The sequence below is a fragment of the Papaver somniferum genome, chromosome 7 (assembly GCF_003573695.1).
Source record: "Papaver somniferum cultivar HN1 chromosome 7, ASM357369v1, whole genome shotgun sequence".
Lineage (NCBI taxonomy): Eukaryota > Viridiplantae > Streptophyta > Magnoliopsida > Ranunculales > Papaveraceae > Papaver > Papaver somniferum.
In genome coordinates this window covers 234,972,169-234,994,471 of record NC_039364.1, presented here as the reverse complement: position 1 = coordinate 234,994,471, position 22,303 = coordinate 234,972,169, and the positions used below count along the sequence as shown (strand labels likewise).

General features: G+C 35.6%; 1 protein-coding gene and 1 pseudogene across 1 annotated transcript; one reads left to right on the top strand and one right to left on the bottom strand.

Moving 5' to 3' along the window:
• The first annotated feature begins 13,225 nt into the window (after positions 1–13,225).
• On the top strand, positions 13,226–16,981 carry LOC113299895 (annotated as a pseudogene).
• On the bottom strand, positions 15,980–21,795 carry LOC113299896 (26S proteasome non-ATPase regulatory subunit 11 homolog). Its single transcript, XM_026548990.1, has 2 exons — positions 21,699–21,795; positions 15,980–18,040 (listed from the first exon to the last, which is right to left on the bottom strand). Exon 2 carries the CDS (start codon positions 18,013–18,015, stop codon positions 16,747–16,749), a length of 1,269 nt encoding a protein of 422 aa, XP_026404775.1. The 5' UTR covers positions 18,016–18,040; positions 21,699–21,795; the 3' UTR covers positions 15,980–16,746.
• Positions 21,796–22,303: the final 508 nt, after the last annotated feature.

Sequence of the window (22,303 nt, the reverse complement as noted above, 5' to 3'; positions counted from 1 at the left end):
TAGCTGGTATGAGTGTTTGGTTCCACCAGAATTGGCTATATTTATGCATTATAATTGTTAATATAATTGATTAAATTACACATGTACGTTAATCCTAAATACTTGAAAGTTGATCCTAATAGTCCATCGGTTATTACTGTAACTATTGTCAAGTAAATATCTTGTTGTCGTATTGTCTCGACCTCATCCATAGAAAATCACACAAGGTATAAGACTTAAGTTGTATTGTCTCGACTATGTCCATAGACAATCACACAAGGTATAAGACTTAAGATACCAGACTTATAGCTTGATATTCGAAAGATTGTGGTGTTTTTGGGTATCCTCGTATTTACAGATGTTAATGATTACCCATTATCCCGAACCAGACCCGGTTGATTAGGGTCCGGTTCCGGGTCCTATAATTATATTGGGCCCATCAGTAACCTAAGATCTGACGTGCATTACTCGTTTGGACCCGTTAAGATTTCGAGTCCAATTCGGGTATCCGGTTATTCACTCTTTAATTCATTATTTTAGCAAAATTCCAATTATTTTCTAGTTTCGGCTTATTTTTTCGTTTTTCATTTTTCACCCTTATATTTAATCTTTATTTAGAACATTGATAGAAAAATCATGTTAAACTTTAATTAAAAGTAATTTTCATTCAAGCCAAAATGAGAAAGATATTAATTTTTGGAGATTTTTTTTGATAGTTTTCTTGATACTCAACGGGCACCCGAAACCGATGAGTACGTACCTGGGATTATTATAGGATCCGGTTATGGGTCAGCTATTTAGGAACCGGACTCGAAACCGTTAGGAAGCGGCCCTGACTATTATAGGTAGGGTCCGGTCCAGTGAAACTGTGAGGGCTAAATAGCCAATCGCCACGTTTAAGCATCACACGAGATGATCTCATGATAGTATAACAAGAAGGATGAATTGAATCACACCTAAAAAGGTGACTGCATCTAAACCAAGACATCTGTTGCATAGCCACATGAAGGACGCGTGTAAGGAGTAGTCAAATCACACAGATAATCAAGTCTAAAAGAGGAAAAGGCATTTAATGAGAATCAGAAGAGGTGCGATACAACTGTGGATGAAAGTACATCGAGTCAGAAGATTGGATGAAAACGATTAGCAATATGATCCGAAGAAAGTGTAGTACGATGATTCCAAGGATGGAGCAATGCGATAAATGAATGATGCAATATGACTCGAGAGGAATATTCAGACTATAAACTCTGAAGGACAACAATAGAGGACCCATCCGAGTGATGATAAGATGTACGATAGCATCACCAACCCGAAAACACCAAATCATGCCTTCACGAGTCCAGTTTGTCTATAAATACCAGATCATGTAGAAGGAGATGAACATGTAATTTTAGATGGTATTTCTACAGAGAATTTTAGAGAGATATTTAGAGAAAGAAAGAGTGATAAGCCTAAGTGATATTTGTAAATCATTTAAGGGTAATACCTTCAATAATAAAGATTCAGTTTCTTCTCCGTGGATGTAGGTCTACAAGGCCGAACCACGTTAAATACTTGTGTTCATCTTTACTTTCGTGTTCTTTACATCTTTTTTATCATTGAATCTTGAATGTTAGTAGTTTCATCATCGTTATATCTAATTGGGTGTAGTCGTCTTCTAAGGATGTTTCAATGATTAAAATGGGAGTTAGAACAATTAACCATTATCTGGATACAACAAAGTATGCATACCAATATGCAAACTGTTGTGGTATGATTCAGGTCCGGAAACCAAGTTTGCATACCAATATGCGAATAGTTTTAACTCATAAAGTCCAGGAACCAAGTTTGCATACCAGTATGCGAACAGTTCTACCTGAGTTAAGGTCCGGGATGGCAATATGCATACTGGTTTGCAAACTGCCGGACAAAACCAAAGTCCGGAACTATAGTTTGCGTACCCATTTGTAAACTTAGTTGGTAAAATTCTAAAATCAGATTGAGTATACTTTCATACTCATGAACAAATACATTAATAAATTAAGGGATGCAATCTTTGCAAACCATGACTTAATGTTCATGAATTGATTCTCATGAATCAATCCGGTTTTTCTTCTATTATTTCTTATATACTTCTATGAGATATGTACATTTGAAAAAATCTATGAGTAACACAATTAAATTCATTTTATTATATTTCATGTTTGATTGATAATCATATTTGATATAGAGGTGTTAGATGAATGTAGTTAATACAAAAGTATTCATATGGATAACTTCGGTTAACTATTGTTGAGCTAACTCAATATACACGTTTAGGTACGGTTACCCATATCTAAATGAAGGTATATTTCATTTATGTGTAACAAGCTAAGACCATCTAACAATGGAGATATATTGCTTTGTATTTAAGCAAACTTAACTTGAATCTTAAATCAGGTTTTCAGCTAACAACGAGTATTGATTTCTTTGTTTCTAAGATATCAAACCCTGATTTGAAGATTATATAAGGGAGAACTCTAGAAACTGAAAAACCTAATCCCGACACTTTTTTGTGTCCTAGTTGCGACTAGAGTCGATTATCTTTTAACCTAGGTTTTTCCAAAACCGTATAGGTTAACGAATTGAAGACTTAATCTGGGATTCGTGAAGCCAGACCCAATTATTCTCTTTGTAGTTGTATTTTATGATCTTAGTTTTTCTATCGCATTGAGTACTATCTTCTCTAAGATTTGCTCGAGATTTATCTCGGATAGGTAAGATATAAAAAGTAATCACAAAGCTCTTCTTCCACGAGAAACATGAACTTGAACTTCATTTCTTAGATCCAACAAGAGTGTAGATGCTCTTCTTCATTTGAATCCTTCCATCTTGATTTATCGATGGTGTCAAAGGAGCATTTTTGAAGAGGATAAGTTCAAGCTACTCTTCATATCTTCTGTTATTGAAATTCCCTCACAGTATATTAATTTTCATACCTTGATTGAATATCTGTCTGAAGGAAATCAAGTTGGATATTTAGAGGTAGAATAGTAATAAAAGTCTGCACTTGAGTTGAAGCAACTCCTAAGACTGTAAAGGACGTCATCTAGGGGAATCTTTTAATATAGGGACTTCCGAGATCCAAAATAAGTAAGGAGCACAACTGAAGTTGAATTGTTCGTAGGGTCGATTCAGTCTCAACTACGTCCCAATCTGAAGTCTTATAGAAGGCTATAGGGGTGTAAATAATACCCGAAAATACTCGGCATGCCTGTACCCGCCTGAGCCTGCATGTACTCGAAGTATCCCAAAGCCTATTATGGCCCGTCGCGGGCCGCCTGGCCTGGTCTGGATCAATTTATTGGGCGGTCTTGGGATTTGCAATTAATTATCATGCCCGGCCTGATACCCGACCTGGTGCCCGGCCTGATACCTATGCCATCAACCATTTAGTATCCTCATAAAAATATTTAAAAGTTACCATCCTTTTATAATTGTCAATTTTGTATCTAGAAAAATAAAATATATAGTTTTTTTTCTTATAATTAACCTTTTCAAAACATTGATGGTAATATATTTTCTTATTTAGAAAGTTTATTGTACTCTAATTGATTATTTATCATAGGTTAAAATAAGAAATTTGTCATTCTAATTTAAATACAAAATAATACTATCACTTATGATATGCAATGTTAGAAACAAAAGGATACTGTATTAAAAATAAATAAATTTAATACCATCCATTTGAAAATTTAAACCTTTTTAACAAAAAATATTTTCAAAATAGTGGCTTGTCCGGCCCGATCTGGCCTGCCCGTATAAAAATCGGGCTTTGAACGGACTTTGGGTAGCAAATTATCTACTTTTACCCTGCTTGAATTTTCTTACGGGAACGCAAATATTAAGCCTGGCCCACCCGACCTGTCTTAGTTTTTGGGCTGGGCTGCCTGGCTATCCCAATTTACACCCCTAGTAGGCTAGTTTCTGTAGCGGCATAATACAGTATGGTGTTCCAGGTTCTGGACTAAGTCCCGAGGTTTTTCTTCTTTGCAGTTTCCTCGTTAACAAAATTTATAGCGTCTCATATTATTTCTATTACATATTATATTATTTATCTTTATACTTGAAATTTCACAAGTAATACGTTAAAATAAGCTAGACAGGTTTTTAAGCCTAAAAGACTGTATAGAACCTACATGATTTATTCTTGAGAATCCGTATCTTGAAAGAAATATTACAAGATTTATTCTTGTTGGGATTCGGTTTTATAACAGTTCAGAATATTGATTTTTGAGATCATCCAAGTTAAACTTGTCATCATAAGTATCAAATATATATTGTTGATTTGTGCTACTGATTATAAGAAGTTTGTCATACATGTTCCGAATTAAATTTTGGTGTTGTACTTGGTACCCTCTACTTTTCAATTCGTGATGAGTCTAATTTGATTACAGTACCTATCTCGTATCACACGATTAAAAGTCTACATGATAGACACAAATAAGCTACACGTAAAGGAACGTGTTTAGATTAATCTCACATTAATAAGAAACTAAAGATCCTGCAGTTTATAAGCTTTGGAAGGAAACCCAAACATTCTAAGCCGAATTTTGAGGTGAGTTGGGCACATGGATTTAATAGTGAGATAAAAAATTGAACTTCATCTCTAAATTTTAGCAAGTCGAAAACAGCATCGACATTTGTGTTTATCTACAAATATGCACGACCTTAAATTTTTTTAATTATTTACGATATTAAATTAAATAAGTCTCGTCATTATTAGAAGTGTACGATAAGGCGTAATCAATATATGTTAATGAGGATTTCATCTTCACGTGTAAATATTTATGAAAAGTTTATGCATCAAACTTGTTTCTCTCATTCTTTATGCATCGAGTCTACCATCAACCTCTTGTATCCCTAATTATTCTCATAGTGTTTTCTATATACACCACATATACCATCATGTTATAGATCCACACTATCAGTCCTAAGCATCACATGCAACTCACTTTGTCTTCAACATTTCTTTATTCATCTGTCACTTTTCTTTTTTGCCATCTGAATGTTTTTAACAACTGTTGTAAAACTTGTTTATTAAAGAGAAATGAGTTATTTGATTTGGATTAGATCTTATAGAATGAAATAGAAAATAAGAATTAGTTTAATTAATTAATTTTTACTTTACTTTCCCCTGATGATTTTTCAAATATGGTATTTACTTATTGGACGTTAAGTAAAAAAAAGGTTAGTGTTGCTAGTTATATCTTAAACGTTATGCTATGCTCTTTTCATCTAATTATGAGGTTTTTAAGCGAGACATCAAACATATAAAATTTAGAAGAAAAACGGTATTTAGATATAATAAACTTGTTTGGTCATTATCATTAATTACTTAACACTTTCTTTTTCATGTACTTATAAATAATCTCATGTTACATCGTGTTGAAACACATATTTTATATAAAATTGTTAAACAATAAAATAAAAAGTATATATATACTATTAGCTTCAACTCACATTATTTTTATTTTTGAATTCCCTACATATATATATACGCACTAAGAAAAATGTAGCACATATAATATTTGGTAGTGCAATAACAACAAAATATAATCTAATAACAAAAAGAATGGCCACCACTTCCGAGATATATTGAGTTTTTATGTGCAAGTGTAACCCCGCGAGCAAACTAATGTCATTAAAGTTATTTTGCTGGTCAGGACAGGAAGATGGGAAATATTTTCCAATTTTAGTTAAAAAGTCCTTGTAAAACTAGGGGTGTAAAATAAACATAAACTAAGAGAAATATTAGAGTTTTTCCTTCAATGAGTCACAAAATGATAATACATCACGAAGAAAATTTAATTGCATTCCGCGTTGGTTTTGGTACACTTATTCATAAACATCTTCTTCTTCATCACCATCAAAATTATCAAAAGTAGGTTTTCGATTCATATCAACCTCTACACTAAAAATTGACCTCATACATGAGGACTTGTTTCGGCAAGTTTCCTCCAGTTAATGTACCCATGTCTTTCCTCTTCTGTCTAGTCTTGATTAGTGTTGACTCTCTTTTTTCAAACTGAGTCGGTTTTTCTTCACTTGAAGGCACACTTACAATCGGTGGCTACATGTGTGTAGTGGTAATTTTCCGTGTTGCATAAAATGGTAATATGAGAAAGATTCCATCCCAGGTAAATTGGCATGTGGTGGGAAATATTTTTCAATTTTAGTCAAAAAAAGTCCCTGTAAAACGGGGTGTCAAATAAACATAACCTAAGAGAAATATTAGAGTTTTTCCCCACAATGAGGCACAACAAGAAAAATTTAATTACATTCCGCTTCAGTTTCGGTAGAAAACTTCCCTGATCACCTTAAAAATGCCCCAATATCGGCATTCACGTGGTGCTAAGCTATAGCTCGTCGCGTTATCTGACAAAAAACAAATTACAACACTGCACCAGCATGGAGGTAAGCTATACAAACCGTCAGTCTTTTAGGATGACCTAGATTTGACAAAAACGAAATTATAAGATTGCAACGCGGGGAAGGAAATTAACTCTAAGATGGATGCTACTGAGATGATGGAAAATGATGCATCCTCTTCTTCATCGCCATCATAATCATCAATAGTAGGTTGCCCATTCAGATCAACCTCTATGCTATTTGTTAGCCTCACAAATTGACCTCGTACACGAGGCCTTCTTTCAACAAGTTTCTTTCGGTTAATATACCTGAACTTCTTATCGAAACACATTTTTTCCTCTTATATCTAAACTTGATTAGTGTTGCTTCTCTTATTTCAACCTGAGTTGGTTTTACTTCACTTGAAGGAACACCTACAACTGGCGGCCACATGTATGTAGTGGTCATTTACCCCTGTTGCATAAAAGGGTAAAATAGGAAGGATGTCATCTCATGTATATTGGTGTGTTGCCGAATATGAATACAAGGAGACATATCTGAAGTAGAATTATTTGACATATCTTGTGGGGTTCCCTGATATAATTGGGAAAATGAAGAAATCATAACTTGTGTCATCATTAATAATGAAATGGAGGGAATCCCTTTCCACGAGAAACATCAAGTTCAACTTCATTTCTTGGAGCCAACAAGAGTGTAGAGGTTTGTTCTTCCTCCTTTGAATTCCTGCAAACTTGATTTTCTCTTCGGTCATGATGTTAATAGATAAAAAACGCTCGAGCAATGTACAAGTAAAAAATATTATGAATATTGAATTATAGCCTTGGAGGCAACCCTAACCTTACAAGCCGGTTTTTGTTATTTTAGACATTAAATGTAAATAAGGCCAATCATTATAGGAGTACGTTAAGGCGTATGATGTTAATAAGGATTTCACCTTCACGATTAAATATTTATGGAATGGTTATACATCAAACTTGTTTTTCTCATTCGGTATGCACTTCCTCTAGCACTAAGATTTGTATCCCTAGTTGTTTTCCTATTGTTTTCTCTATACACACCCATACCATCATGTTTATAGATCCACACTACCGGTATTAAACATCACCTGTAACTCAGTTTGCGTCCAACATTTCTTTATTCATCCACCACTTTTATTTTCCGCCATCTAAATGTTTTTAACAACTATTGCAGAAGTTGTTTATTAAAGAGCAATGAGTTATTGGATTTGGATTAGATATCATAGAAGAGAATATAAAATAAGAATTAGTTTAATTAGTTTTTATTTACTTTCCCCCGTCGATCTTTCGATTATGATATTTTTCTTAGTTGACATGAATTTTGGTAAAACAATGGTAAGTAATGCTAGTTATATCTTAAATATTAGACTTGTTTCATCTCATTACGAGGTTTTGAAGAAAAACATTAAACATATGAGATTCAGAAGAAAAAAATAGTATTTAGCTTTAATAAACTTGTTTAGTCACTAGGATTATTTACTTTATACTTTCTTGATCATGTTTTGATAAGTAATATCATGTTACATTGTGTTATAACACACACTTTATATGAAAATGTGCAACAATGAAATAAAATGTATATATACTGTTAGTTTCAACTCACATTATTGCTATTTTTGGTTTCCTTATACATTCTAAGAATAATGTCTCACATATACGTTCTAAGAACAATGTCTCACATATACAACAAAATATAGTCGGATAACAAAAACAATGGGCGTAACTTCCGAGATATATTGAGTATTCCATATACGAGAGTAAACACGATCAGAGTAAGAGCATTCAATTATTTTGCAAGCCCAGAATGAAAAATAGGGCCTGAAGAATGCACTATAAATACTAATAAGTTTCTTAATGTTCATAAGTTCAACAATAAATGTTGGCGGTAAAGTATGAGTTTCAATCGACATTTAAAGAAAGCAAAAAGGACTATAACATTATATATGGAATATATGTTACATTATCCTCGTTTGTCTTTATATATTATATTATTCTTCGTCTCATTCTTTGTGATTCCATGATATCTTCTTATACTACCATATAGTTAAGTTATTGTGAGGTGATTGATATTTCTAGGCTGTTCTTCGGGAATATAAGACCAGTTTATCAATTGGTTCCTGTTCACCTTGATTTATCAAAAGACGGAACAAACTTCAAAGGTATTTCTGTGGGAGTCAGATTTATCTATCAGAATAGGCTTTTCTGTGTGAGACAGATTTGTCTATAAGTCTTCGACTTTGGGTCGTACAAACTCTTATTTGTGGGTGATATCAGCTAAGGGAATCAAGTGCATAGAGTCCTACTGAGATTCAGAGACGTAAGGAACGCAACTGTACCTTAATCGACTTGTTTAGGTCTCAACTACATTCCAGTCCGAAGTTAACTTGTAGTAGGTTAGGGTCTGTAGCGGCTTAATACTGTGTGGTGTTCAAATCTGGACTAGGTCCCAGGGTTTTTCTGTTTTTGCAGTTTGCTCGTTAACAAAACGTCTGGTGTTTGTATTATTTCTTTTCCGCATTATATTTGTTTATTTAATTGAAATATCACAGGTTGTGCGTAATTCAATCAATTGGTAAATCTGGCATTTGGTTGCTCATTGAAATTGATTGAGACTTGATCATTGGTCTTTGGTACCATTCAAGTTAATCTCATACCAATCAGTTCACGCATTCATTCATGTTGATTTGTTGATTGATTTGAGAAAGAGATATAACTCTTGGATATCTTTCCTTGATTGAGTCTGACTGTCTAATTGATTCTCTTGGAATTATATTGGAGTTAGTCCATACATATTTCCGAACGAAATATTGGGTGTGGTTGTTAGACCCCCGCTTTTTCATAAGTAATATTTGTAATTCATTCGAGGATAATACCTTCAATAATAAAGATATAATTTTTTCTCCTCAGATGTAGGTCTACAAGGCCGAACCACGTTAAATAATTGTGTTCATCTTTACTTTTATGTTATTTACATATTGTTTATCTTTGAATCTTGAATGTTAATAGTTTCATAATCGTTAGATCTACTTGGGTGTAGTCATCAGAAAAGATGCAACTACAGGAACTCGGGAGGACCCGGACCCATTGACACGACATGAACTCTCAAGATTTCTGGGTTGAAGGGGACTGTCAGAGAAGAATGCATTTTTCCTTAGGATTAAACAACATAGTGCAATGGAGAAATCAAGCGAATGTAAATGAAGCATTGAAGATCTTGAAGTCATGCAGAAACTTTTTGGGCTTTATGTTTAATAATATGATGAATAATAAGACAACTGATCTACTGAATATAAAGTGTCTAAAACAACAATGGCTAATTATGCCAAATTTTATGTTTTCAATTCTTTTCAGTTCTCTTGATGCGGATGGTTTCTTATATTTTCCTCACAAGAAGATTTGGAATCCTAAGATACCTTTAAAAGTGTCTTTCTTGGTATGGACTTTATGTCACAATGTAGCTCCCACTTTGGATGCCCTACATAGATATGGTTTAGTCAATGACAGTCAGTGCCTTCTATGTTCTTCTGTTAAGGAATCTCAAACTCACCACTTTCTTCTCTATAATGAAACTAGGAAATTTTGGAATTACTTTCTGGACAACTTTGGAGTAAACTTGGTCTTCTCTGAGAGTGTAAAGACAAATATTTGGGAATGAAAAAACAGAAAAAGAAATGTAATGGTGAAGAAAATATGGGGGATTCTCCCTTTTGCAATTTGGTGGAACATCTGGAAGGAGAGGAATTGCATACTTTATAACAACAAGAAGAGAAATCTAGAACATCTCATTGTCTCTGTCAAGTGTACATTGTATAATTGGTTTGTGCACACTAAGATTTTTGAGGGTACTCTCTTAGTACTTTGATTTATAATTGGAATGTTGTTATAAGGAACAACTAACTGTACTCCTTTCTCTTCATTCATTCTTTCGATGAGTAAAGTTTTTCAATACAACTAGGTGTACGCCCGTGCGTTGCACGAGATCAAATTGGTTATCTCGAAAAGATAACCGAACAATTTCCCTGGCCTTGATCCTGCAATATTTGATTTCCTAAGGATCGATAGATAGTAGGTTCCCAGATAAAGGTAAAGCCAGTACCTTACCTATTTGGGAGTTTTCTGCACACAATTTTCAAGGACATCAAACTCTCAGATTTGATGCATGCTTGAGCATCTTCATTTTAAACATAGCATCGTAATCATGAATAATATTAATCTTTGTTAAACTCAGGAACGTAGCCGTCTTCCTCTTCAACTGCAAAAGCGGGGAATTACCAATTATTTTATAAAATAATTAAACTGATTAGAAAGCTTGCATCCTAAAATAAATTGATAATATACCAATGCTACGCACAATTGAATATCTACCTGAATGATACAAAATCAGGGATAATATACATAATGAAACTTACATTCAAAATTTTAAAACAATATGAAAACCAATAATAAAAACCAACGCTCGTATATGCTTATTAAGTCATTGAGCTCGAGAGAACCTCAACATAGAGTCGATTCCAAATTCGTCATATTAAGTTGTAGGAAACACGGAAAAAACATGAAATAAAGCAAAATAAGTGCTACTATATACCTGTAATTGATGCACCCGATTAAGATCGATGGTACTTTAAGATAATCCATAGTCATGGTTAATAAACTAATATGTCAAGAAAAATATAGATTACATAAAAACTGATTGAGTTTTACCTTGTTGGTACAAAATGTTAGAAAAGATATTCTTAGAGATCTAGGAAGATGAGATCGATTGATTTCATCGGATGATTGCGGCTCATTCCAAAGAGGTGCAGAAGTTTTTATTGATTTAGAGTTGCTGAAGAGAGCAGCGCTGTTTTTCGTTTCGTGCAAAGAAACCTAGGATTCGTATGGTTCTAAATGTCCTCGTGCAAGTCTCGTTTTTTAGGTCCGAAGCTCGGTGGTGTTACTGGACGAAATATTGGTGGTGTGAAAAAACGAAAAGTTTTCTATTTGTCTAATTTTTGGTGGGGCCAGAAGTTCTAACAAGAGAGCTTGATTCAGCTTTCAATCACAACAAAGAAAATTCACCTGAAACCATATTATTAATTAATGGGATATTTTGATTTTGGGTCACAAAAAAGTGACCAGATTTGCGTTTTGAGTCACCGAAAATTTTTAATTAGAGTTTGGGTGACATGACTGTAGTTGACCGTCTTGACAAATATAAAAAGTGGTTAAATAAGAAAATGACCAAATAAAATTCAATTTTCAATTTATTTACCTACTATGCCATTTTATTTCTGTTAGATACGTGTAGAGCAAAGACTAATCTAACGGACAAAAATCAAAACCTAATATCTTCTTCTCCCCCACGACCACCGTCGCTCCTTTCTTTTCTTCATCTTCTTCGACATACACAGCACCACCGTAAAATAGCTGCAACCCAGGTTTTGCCATTTCGTACGTAAAGTATATAATATGTCACATTTTAGATCGATTTCAAACCGGACCAAAAGCTATCCGAATTGCTCTTTCCTGAACTTCACATTTTAGATCCTTTTTTTCATTCTCTCCTCCCCCACTTTTACACACCTTCACCACCTCCTTCCTCTCGTTTTTGTCTTCATTAAAAACTTACGGATTTGTACGATATTATGTTAGGCGGTGGTGGGTTTAAGGAAAAAAACAGTGCTAGTGCTAGTAGATCTGATGGTGGTGCTACTAAGGTCATAAACGAATAAACTAAAAAAAAACCATAGCTAGAATAGAGAGTTTCATCTATAGTCTATAGTTGATTCAAGTAAGTATTGAGATGTCAATATGAAGAATTTTCATTATAATACTGAGTCAGATCGAGCCAGATTGTTCTTTCTCACAAGTCTCTGCTATTATTGTATTTTTTTTTTAAATTGTTAGTAATGTTAAGTTGAAGAGATTGATCTAATTCTTTCATTTGATGGGAATTTGCAGAATTTTTGAATGTTCACTATTGGTATTGGGAAGAAATTGATGTTCACGAAATTTTTTTTGATCAAATATACTTTGTTCTTCATCTTTCTTGAGGTGGCGCCGGAGGGATTAGTGGTAATTGGATAAATATCGACGGTGCATATATGTTGTCACTTGTTTCTGGTGGATGGTTTATATCCGTCCATGAGATATATACTGATCTAAACCGTTGAGTCAAATTCATGTGCAACTCACGTGCTAACGGTGTTAAGTAATTAAAAATTTATTTAAAAAAGAAATTAATTATTTAACTGTCAATACGGTTGATCACGGTGCCTGACCTAAACTTTAATTAAAAAAAATTTGTGACCCAAATGCAACTCTGGTTACTTTGTTGTGACCCAAAATACCCCTTAATTAATTGCCTTTTTTATAAAAAAAAAAGAATCTTTAAAATCGAAATAGGATCGCGTCTTAATAGAAAAAAATCAAGATCTATTAGGGGATTCCAATGTTTCAACTTTAAGTGAAATAAAGGACACCAACAGAACTTAGACTTTCTTGTAACTCTGTTTTGTTTCAAGGGAGGCAGATAAAGCAACTATAAAAGCGGGTCGTTTTACTCTTTTCCAAACAGTAGACTTTTTTCCAAACAGTAGACTTTTCAACCATTTTTGTTCGTGCTAATGCCCCTGGAAACTCTTGGATTTTTTGCAATATGAGATTTATATTTTCAAATAAAAAAAAAACAGTAGGGAAAAACTCAAACGTTTCTCTAAGTTTATGCTTATTTTACTATTAACACCCCTGTTTTACAGGGATTTTTTTTTTTACTAATATTGGAAAATATTTCCCACCACAAATACTATCCTTAAGTTATATTACGCTCGGCCTCTGCTTCTATGGATGAGGAAAATAACACACTCAGAAATTCAAATTTTTTTCCCAGTTTGTCTCTGTGAATTCTGTTTCCTGAAAATGGCGGACAGGAAGACAATGATGATGGAATGGGATGGACTGGGAAATAATGATGATGAGTTTCTCGAATCATTCGACAGGATATCAAATGCGATTACTCTCGATTTCGGTTCATCGTCCGACGAAGAGTATGACGACAGTCGTGTGTCTTTCTCTTCCTGCATTGCTCCTCCTCCGCGAGAGTTTAATGTGGAGGCTCATGAACCAGAGGAAACCATGTCAGGTGCCTATGATATCTGGATGTCTGCACCTGGATCCATTAAAGATCGGCGTAAACGTCTTCTCCAGGGAATGGGATTGAATAGCAATAAGTCGCTTCTGAGATTCTCGACGCCTGAATTCGGTAGGTCAACAACAAAGAAATCCGTCCCACTCATCCCTGTAAAATCAAAGAAAACGCCTGCACCGTCACCTTTACCACCGGCGGCGGCACCTGCAGTGCCTTCGCCGTCCACATTCATCCAGAAAGTCATTGGTCGGCATAGATCGGACATAGACATACCAACAGCAGCTTGTGTAGATGCTAAACTTCGAAGAACAGAATTACTTGGTGTTGATTCAATAAAACACCTTGTCAGATCACCTTCGGGTCCTTCCTTTTTCGGCCACCGCGAACCGCAGTCACCGATTCTTGATTCAATGAAGCCATTAAAAATCGAAACTGGATACGGAGGCTTGAAATATCTTGGTGGTTCAAGAGTAACCATGTCTCCGAGTGGCAGTGAAGGTTCATTTTTCATAAAGAATCTTGATACAGGCAAGGAGTTCGTCGTGAATGCGCTGGATAAAAACGGAATGTGGAACAGCCTGAGTGATGCGCAAACTGGGAAGCACATAACTATAGAGGAATTCGAGAAAAGTGTTGGCCATTCTCCCATTGTGAAGGAGCTGATGCGACGGGAAAATGTGACGCGTGATCGGGACGGAAATAAAACGGAAGGTGATGACAAGAATGCTCAGCTCAACAAGAGCTTCAGATCAAGCAAGAAGAGAGGAGTTTCTTTGTTGAAAAACTTGAAGGGGTTTGTGAATTCGATTAACGGATTCATGGTTGATAAGGATGCATTGCTGCAAGCTCAACAACAAGCGACCAAGAATCCAGCTACGGCGTCTCAGTGGACTCGAGTTCGGCAGCACGGGAAGTCGCATAAAGAACTAACCGGACTTTACATGTGCCAGGAAATTTCAGCTCACCAAGGCTCAATTTGGTGGATTAGATTTAGCCATGATGCTCGGTTTCTTGCGAGTGCAGGCGAAGACCGTGTTGTTCATGTCTGGGAAGTAATGGATTGTGACATTTTGTCATCAAAACAGTCGGATGATGGGAGCTCAACTCCACTTCAGCTCATGGCAAGTCAGTCTCAGCATGAGCAATCTCCGCTTGCGGAAACTCTGTCAATGCCGTCAGAGAGGAGACGAAGAGGAAAAGGATCTAGCAAGAAGGGGAGAATTCCCGACTATATTGTTGTTCCAGAGATTGCATTCTCACTGACAGATAAACCTATTTGCTCTTTCCATGGTCATCTGGATGATGTTTTGGACCTCTCTTGGCCAAATCACAGGTACCTCTTCAGTGTCCTTTCTAGTTGTCGGCACTGCCATCTTACAGCGTGTTTATTTATTGCTGACTCGTCATCTAGATCTGAATCAGCACTAATCAGATGCCAGACCGTTTGTCTTTTAGTTTGGGTCAGATTTTGAGTCAGGGAATAAAGGGATCAAGCTGCTAACTAGCGTATTTTCGAGTCAGTTGGATCCAAAAACAAACATATTTTCTCGACTCATTTGAGTCGTCCGGATCTGACTAATATTACATGACTCATCTGGATTTGGCTCAATATGTTTATTTTTTGAGACAGATCTGACTTAAAAATATGTGAGTCAGCAGCTTGGTCCCATGAGTCGGAGTTATTTTATTTCCTGACTCATGGGTCTGAGTCAGATTTGACTGAAAATAAGAAAAAACTGTCAGACTCGAGCCCGAGTCAGATTCAGACACCGAGTGCAAACAGACTCTGAGTATTTCAGTCAGATCAATTTTAAAAAATGATGTCAGCTCCCAAATTTCATTTTAGCTATGTAGTGTATATTAATGATCAGTCGAGAGGCTCAAGTTGTTTGGTTTTGCAGCAACTGCTTTCATCTTCCATGGACAAAACTGTCAGGTTATGGGATATGGAAAGCAAGAGTTGTTTAAAGCTGTTTGCGCACAATGATTACGGTAAGATGCTACTTACTGCTTTTGTAGTTAACTCAATTCAGTTTTCCAGGTATACCTAAAGTTAAGTTCCGAGTGTTTTTTGCTTACAACGTTCTGGTCTTTGGTTTGGGTGGTGCAGTAACTTGCATAGACTTCAACCCGATAGACGATGACTACTTCATCAGTGGTTCACTTGATGCCAAAGTTCGATTATGGAGTATACCGGATCGACATGTTGTTGACTGGACAGATCTGCATGAAATGGTTACTGCTGTTTGTTATACTCCTGACGGCCAGGTACTCAGAAAAAAAAAAAAACTGTTAAGTTCTATTGGTGATGCATTTCTTTCTAACTCTTTTGTGTGTGTGCACATTCTTGTTTTGGATTATTGAAGGGTGCAATGGTCGGTTCACATAAAGGAACTTGGCCGGTTGTACGACACATCTGGTATGCCTGTTGCTGGGTAAATGTTAGATGCACTATCTTAGAAAATACTGATGTTTGTCAGAAGCATAACATTAGCTTTTCTTGGAGTTTCAGAAAGCAAGTTAGTGCAGAAAGAACAGATAAATGTGCAGACCAAAAAGAAATCGCAAGCTAAAAAGATAACCGGGTTCGAGGTAATGACACTGCTTTGAAAGATAAAGAAAACCATTTAGTTCCTTGAACTTCTGTGTGATCCATTTATCTCTGTGGACAGTTTGATCCAGTGAATCCTTCTGAAGTGTTGATAACCTCTGCAGATTCACGTATACGGATACTTAACGGTACTACCATAGTTCAGAAATTTAGAGGTACCATCTCTGACACATTGATTCTAGGACCTGTTACACAAGAAGTTACTTCTTGAATATTTGTGGATTCTGCAATTGCTAATGTAGGATTTTACCATCTGTTGACAGGTTTCCGAAACACTAACAGTCAAATATCAGCATCATTCACCGTGGACGGAAAATATGTCATTTGTGCCAGTGAGGATTCTTTAGTATATGTTTGGAAACGAGACAAGCTTCGGAATGTAGTAGCATGGAAAAAGAAAGGTTTTGTGACTACCCAATCTCATGAATATTTCCAATGCAAAGACGTCTCAGTTGCAATACCTTGGCCTGGAAGCATCAAATATGAACCACCACTTCTATCTCAAGGCTCAAAAAGAGAGCATTGTCGCTCCCCCTCAAATACAAATCAACTACATGAATAATCTTTCGAGTAAAGAATTGCAGGGCCATCAAGAATCCGGAGTCACATCACTGACAATCTCAAGCCATTATCTTGGCGGACCTTGTATAGAGACTGTCCACGACCTTCCCGATGTTGGAAATGGTTTCTAATGTTGCTGGGAAAATTGCATCTGTCTTGGGATCATCAAAGATGATGAGGCACCCTGCACCTTGATCCAATGTACCGGCAAACTTCTTGTCAAGAATCATTTGAGACAACTTCTTCTCAACATGACTTACTGGCAGCTCAATCAGGTTAGCAACATGAGCAATCTCAACTCGTGAAAAAGGCTCGATCAACCTGCAAAGATTCTGCTCCAAAAGCGTGTCGTACAGGGTGGAAAGGTGCCTGTGGACGATCGGGTCTTCATCCAACTGGGCCTTGTAGTCACGAAGGGCAGATTCAAAGAGCTTTAGTGACCGTTTTGAGTGAGCATCAGCCACTGCTTTCATAGCATCCAGTTCTGGCCCCACATACTGCAAGCCTGATTTTGAAGATATTATCCCTGCCACGTCATCAGCCTGGCTTACCATAATCTTGCACAACAGCATGTACTTGAGGCTATAGACTGCCCTAGGATCTTCAAGGGCATTGAAGGCTTCAAATGCTTCAAAGAAATAGCTGTATGCTGTTTTATAGTCCTTCTCTTCGGCATGGAGAATCCCACTCTGCAAATCGATGGTACCTTGTTGGGCTGGTGGAACATAGATGGCATTTGCAGCTGTTCTTGCAGCAGTTAGGGCAGCTTTTGCCTTGGGAAGGTTTCTCAAAGAGAAATGGAGTTTACTCTCTAGCAAGTCGATGTCAACAAGAAGAAGCTTGTCATCCAGTCTCCTCACCTCCTTGACCAAACTGGACAGAAGTGTCAATGCTTCTGAATACTCCTTGCTTTCCATCAAAAGCGCTGCAAGTCTTGCCTCAACACGCTGTCTGAGAAATGTACGCTTCTCTGCACGAGTCCACAGAACCATTTCCTTGCAAAGAGATATCTGAAGGTCAGAGGTATTAGGAATCTTGGCTACTGCATCAATTATCCCTCGGACAATCTTCGCGGTCTTTGCTTTAGGAATCACAGAAAAGAAAGGCCTTAACTGAGTAAGAAGACTTCGAAGTTCCTCACCCTTCTTCTCTTGTGTAAGAAGGTCTGAAAGGTTAGAAATGACCTGTTCTTTTACGCGCAGAGCTTCGGGAGAAGAGGAAGGGTTTTCAAGTATACGATAAAGGATGGAGATGGATTCAGATGGGGTTTTGGCTTCTAAAGCCTGGGCAATTGAATCATTCGTTGCCGGAAGATATGATGAAGACATGGCTAAAACTTAGATAACCCAATTTCTGCACAAGGACAACACAAAAAATAAAATAAAAAACATACATTAGTACAGACATTTGTGGTTTCAGGCAAAAACAGATTGAACATACTTTATCCACTTTCATAAGATCTGATTACAAATACTAGAATGGACATGTTTTTTTGTGAGGAAGATCATCATTATGGATACAATATATACCGAATAATATTGTATTGAAGTACAGAAGTTTATGCAATCCTAACGCAATTTATTTTACCACCACTAAAGCAATAAAAAGGCATGAAAGGTGAGACCATTCCTCCTTTATAATTCTCAAAGTGGAACACCTTTTCTAGATACATTTTAGAAGTGTTGCCTATATAACTCATATATGAGCTTTTCATAGAAGTTTCAACCATATCCTAGTTCCCATACCAAAATTTGGTCTAAGTTGAAATTAGTTCGTACCGTAAGCCTCTTAGTCAGAAGAGCTCTACATAACCTAAAGTCCCTAACCAAAGCACACTGTTTATGGCAGATTTGAAGATAACCAGTGACGAAACAAATAAACGAATAAAATATTGATCTTGATACACAAAAAGCCCTTAGATTTAACATTAATCATCTCTAAATTAACGGTGGCTTATACTTTTAAAATTTTCAGTGAATACCACTGCACATACAGGCATATACCCCTAACAAACGACACCATCATGCCTAAACTAAAAGATAATCGTAGCTTAAGATACGTAATCGTCCATAACACTCAACACGAACATATCCACCTAATAAAGCTGATAATCATTGGGCTTTTGTGACAACATTAACAATCATATTATAGCTTCAACTACTGGCCCAGTCACTTATCCCCAAACCAAACAAAAGTTAAGCTACATGAAAACTTTAATGCTTATTTTCCAACAATTAGTTTGATTGCCTCAATCAGTGCAAAATTCACGAAGCAAAACAAAAATGTCCGCGTAATAACAACATGATAATCCCAAATTGTTGGGGTACAACTCTATCCCTCTATTAAACGATTGCCAGAAAAACAATACTAATTAAGCTACAAATTGAACTCCTTATATTGATATTAAAGAAAATCCTAATCCTAAACCCTATTCATTATAGAAAAATAAATATGGACGTTTAAATTGTTTTCATCATAATGAGTGCATATATAAAACAAACAAAATTGTATTGAAATGCAGAAGTTTATGTAATTCTAACACAATATTCTTTATCAGCAACATATCTATATATTTAAAAACTGCATGAAACCATTCCTCCTTTATGATTCTCAAACTGGAACCTATTTTTGAAATAGGTCGAGTTGGAAGTTCTGTCCATATAACTTATGTATGAGCTTTTCATGGCAGCTTCAGCCTTGTCCTAGTTCCGATACATAAACTGGTCAAGTTAGTTGGTATAGTAAGTTTCTTAGTCCACACTCCACAGAGCTCTACATAACCTAAAGTTCCCAACCAACAGCACACTGTTTATGGCAGAATTCCAGATAACTAGTGACCAAACAAACAGATAAAATACTGCTCTGCTTTTACAGTGTCATTCGTGTATGTGGATACTCAGACTTTCATCCGCATGTTAACTCATACACGATAATCCCTTAATTTTGACAGCACCTGTCTCTACATTAATGGTGGTTTATAATCAAAGTTTCAGTGTACACCATTGCACATACAAACGACTACTGTCATGCCAAAACTAAAAGGTATCTGTAGCATAAGAAAACTAGTTATCTATAACACTCAATGCGAAGATATTAACTGATAAAGCCGACTACCACTGTGCTTTTGATAACATTAACTATCAGGTTATAAATTCACCTACTGGTTTGGATTTATCCCCAGACCAAACGAAAGTAAAGCTACAGGAAAAGTTTAATACTTATTTTCCAACAATTATATAACAGTTTGATTATCTCGATAAGTGATAAACTTTACAAAAAAAAAACATGTAACTACAACATGATGATCCCAAATTGATATGTTGTATTGGAGCTACAATTGAACTCCTCCTACCCTTGATAAGGGACTACCATCATGCCTAGACTAAAAGATAACTATAGCATAAGAAAGGTACTTATATATAACACTCAACATGGAGATTATCACCTGATAAAGCTGATAAGACTACCATTAACGATCATGCTTTTGACAACATTAACAATCAGGTTATAATCCACAACAAAACTTTAATACTTATATTCCCCAATAATTAAATAACAGTTTGAGTACGTCGATAGGTGACAAACTTCACAAAAGAATAAAATCTAACTTCTGTGTAGCTACAACATAATGATTCCAACTTCATCCCTAAAGATGGACAGAAAAACAATAATTTGAACTTCTTACATCGTACACACCTTTGAGAAACATTTAACTCTAGGCAAATTTTTGGTACTTATCCAACATACACAATGTTGTTGATCCACTTTCATCATTAACAACCAGGTTATAAGTTCAGCTACTCAGCTTGGCTATTTAGCCCCGAACCAAACAAAACTAAAGCTACAAGAAAACTTTTAATACTACTTTTCCAACAATTATAAAAACTTTGATTACCCGATCAGTGACAAACTTGAAAAAACTAATCCCACAAATTGATGTGTGGTATTGGAGCTACAATTGAACTCCTGCTATTGTACTTAACCTTTGATAAATGACTATCGCCATGCCTTAACTAACATAACTGCAACATAAAGAAAGGTACTTATGTATAACACTCAACATGAAGATTATCACCTGATAAAGCTGATAAGACAACAATTAACGATCATGCTTTTGACAGCATTAACTATCAGGTTATAAGCCACAAGAAACTTTACTACTTATATTCCCACAAATTATACAACAGTTTGAGTACCTCGATAAGTGACAAACTTCACAGAAATTAAATCTAATTTCTGGGTAACTACAAATGATGATCCCAATTGATATGAACATACAACCTTATCCCTCTATTAATCGATCGACATAAAAGCAATACTCGCATTGAGCTAGAATTTAAACTCCTTATATTGTACTACAATGTAGTTATCAATACACTCAACATGAAGATACCTGATAAAATCTGACAACCATTGTGCTTTGACAACATTAACAATCAGGTTAAAAGTTCACCTACGGGCTTGGTCATTGAACTCCAAACAAGTTAGAAAACTTTGATACTTATTTTCCCAACAACTATATAACAGTTTGATTACCTCTATCAGTGACAAAGAGAAACGATTAACTTAAATTTGAACTAATTCTGTGTAACTACAACATGATGATCCAAATTGATCTAACAAACAACTTATCCCTAAGATTGACAGAAAAAACAATACTCATTGGAGCTACAATTGTTCACTTTATTATACAAAACCCTTAATCAATTCAATTTGAGAAACATTAACCCTAGGCAAGCTTTTGGTTACTATCCGAAACATGCACAATTGTTAAGTATAACCCTAAATTAGACGAAATAACATAAAGAAGGAAGGAAAGAACGAATCCGCCACCACCATATCAAAACCTAGAGATTCGACAAACGGACTGGAACTCAATGAAATTCTAACTCACAGATTACGGAATATGATCATAAGAAATCGAAACAAAATATTAAAAAGAATCCTAAATCCTAAACCCTAATCAATAAATTGAGTTCTAGGGAAGAAAAAGAAAGGGGATATGACTTACCTGCTGCGTAGGAGGAGTTTGGAGGAGAGAAATCGAAGCGGATGAGATCAAGCGATTGGATCTGGAGGTCAGTTAGAGAAAAAGAGAGGAAGAGAACGAATTCTTTTTGTATTTTATTTTCTTTTCTTTTTTTGTATTTTATTTTTCTTTCGAAAACAAGCCAAAGTGAGTCTTTTTACTGAAATATTTACACCCAAAACTTTTGCTGAGACTGAGATATTTTCACCCCAACAAGTATTTTTACTGTAGTTGTAGTGTGAGGAGGAGGCCGACTGTTTTACCAAGACGGTTTACTTAGATATTTTCACCCTTGTATTCTGAGGAGGACGCTGGCTGTTTTTACCAGCACTTGGTTATTAGAAGCAAAAGTCAATCCGCAGTCATAAGCAAAAGTCAATCTGAAACTATACATCCAAACTAATTTTCGATTTTTTTTGTTATAAAAGTTGAAGGGCGACTTCGCAGCTAATTCACACATGATATCATAAAATAATTCTTTTTTTCATTTCTAATTTAACTAAATAAAAGGTTTTGTTGTTATTTTGTACATGGATGCACAAAATAAGAGTCAGTCATTGGCATGGGAAAATGTAAGAAACAATAAA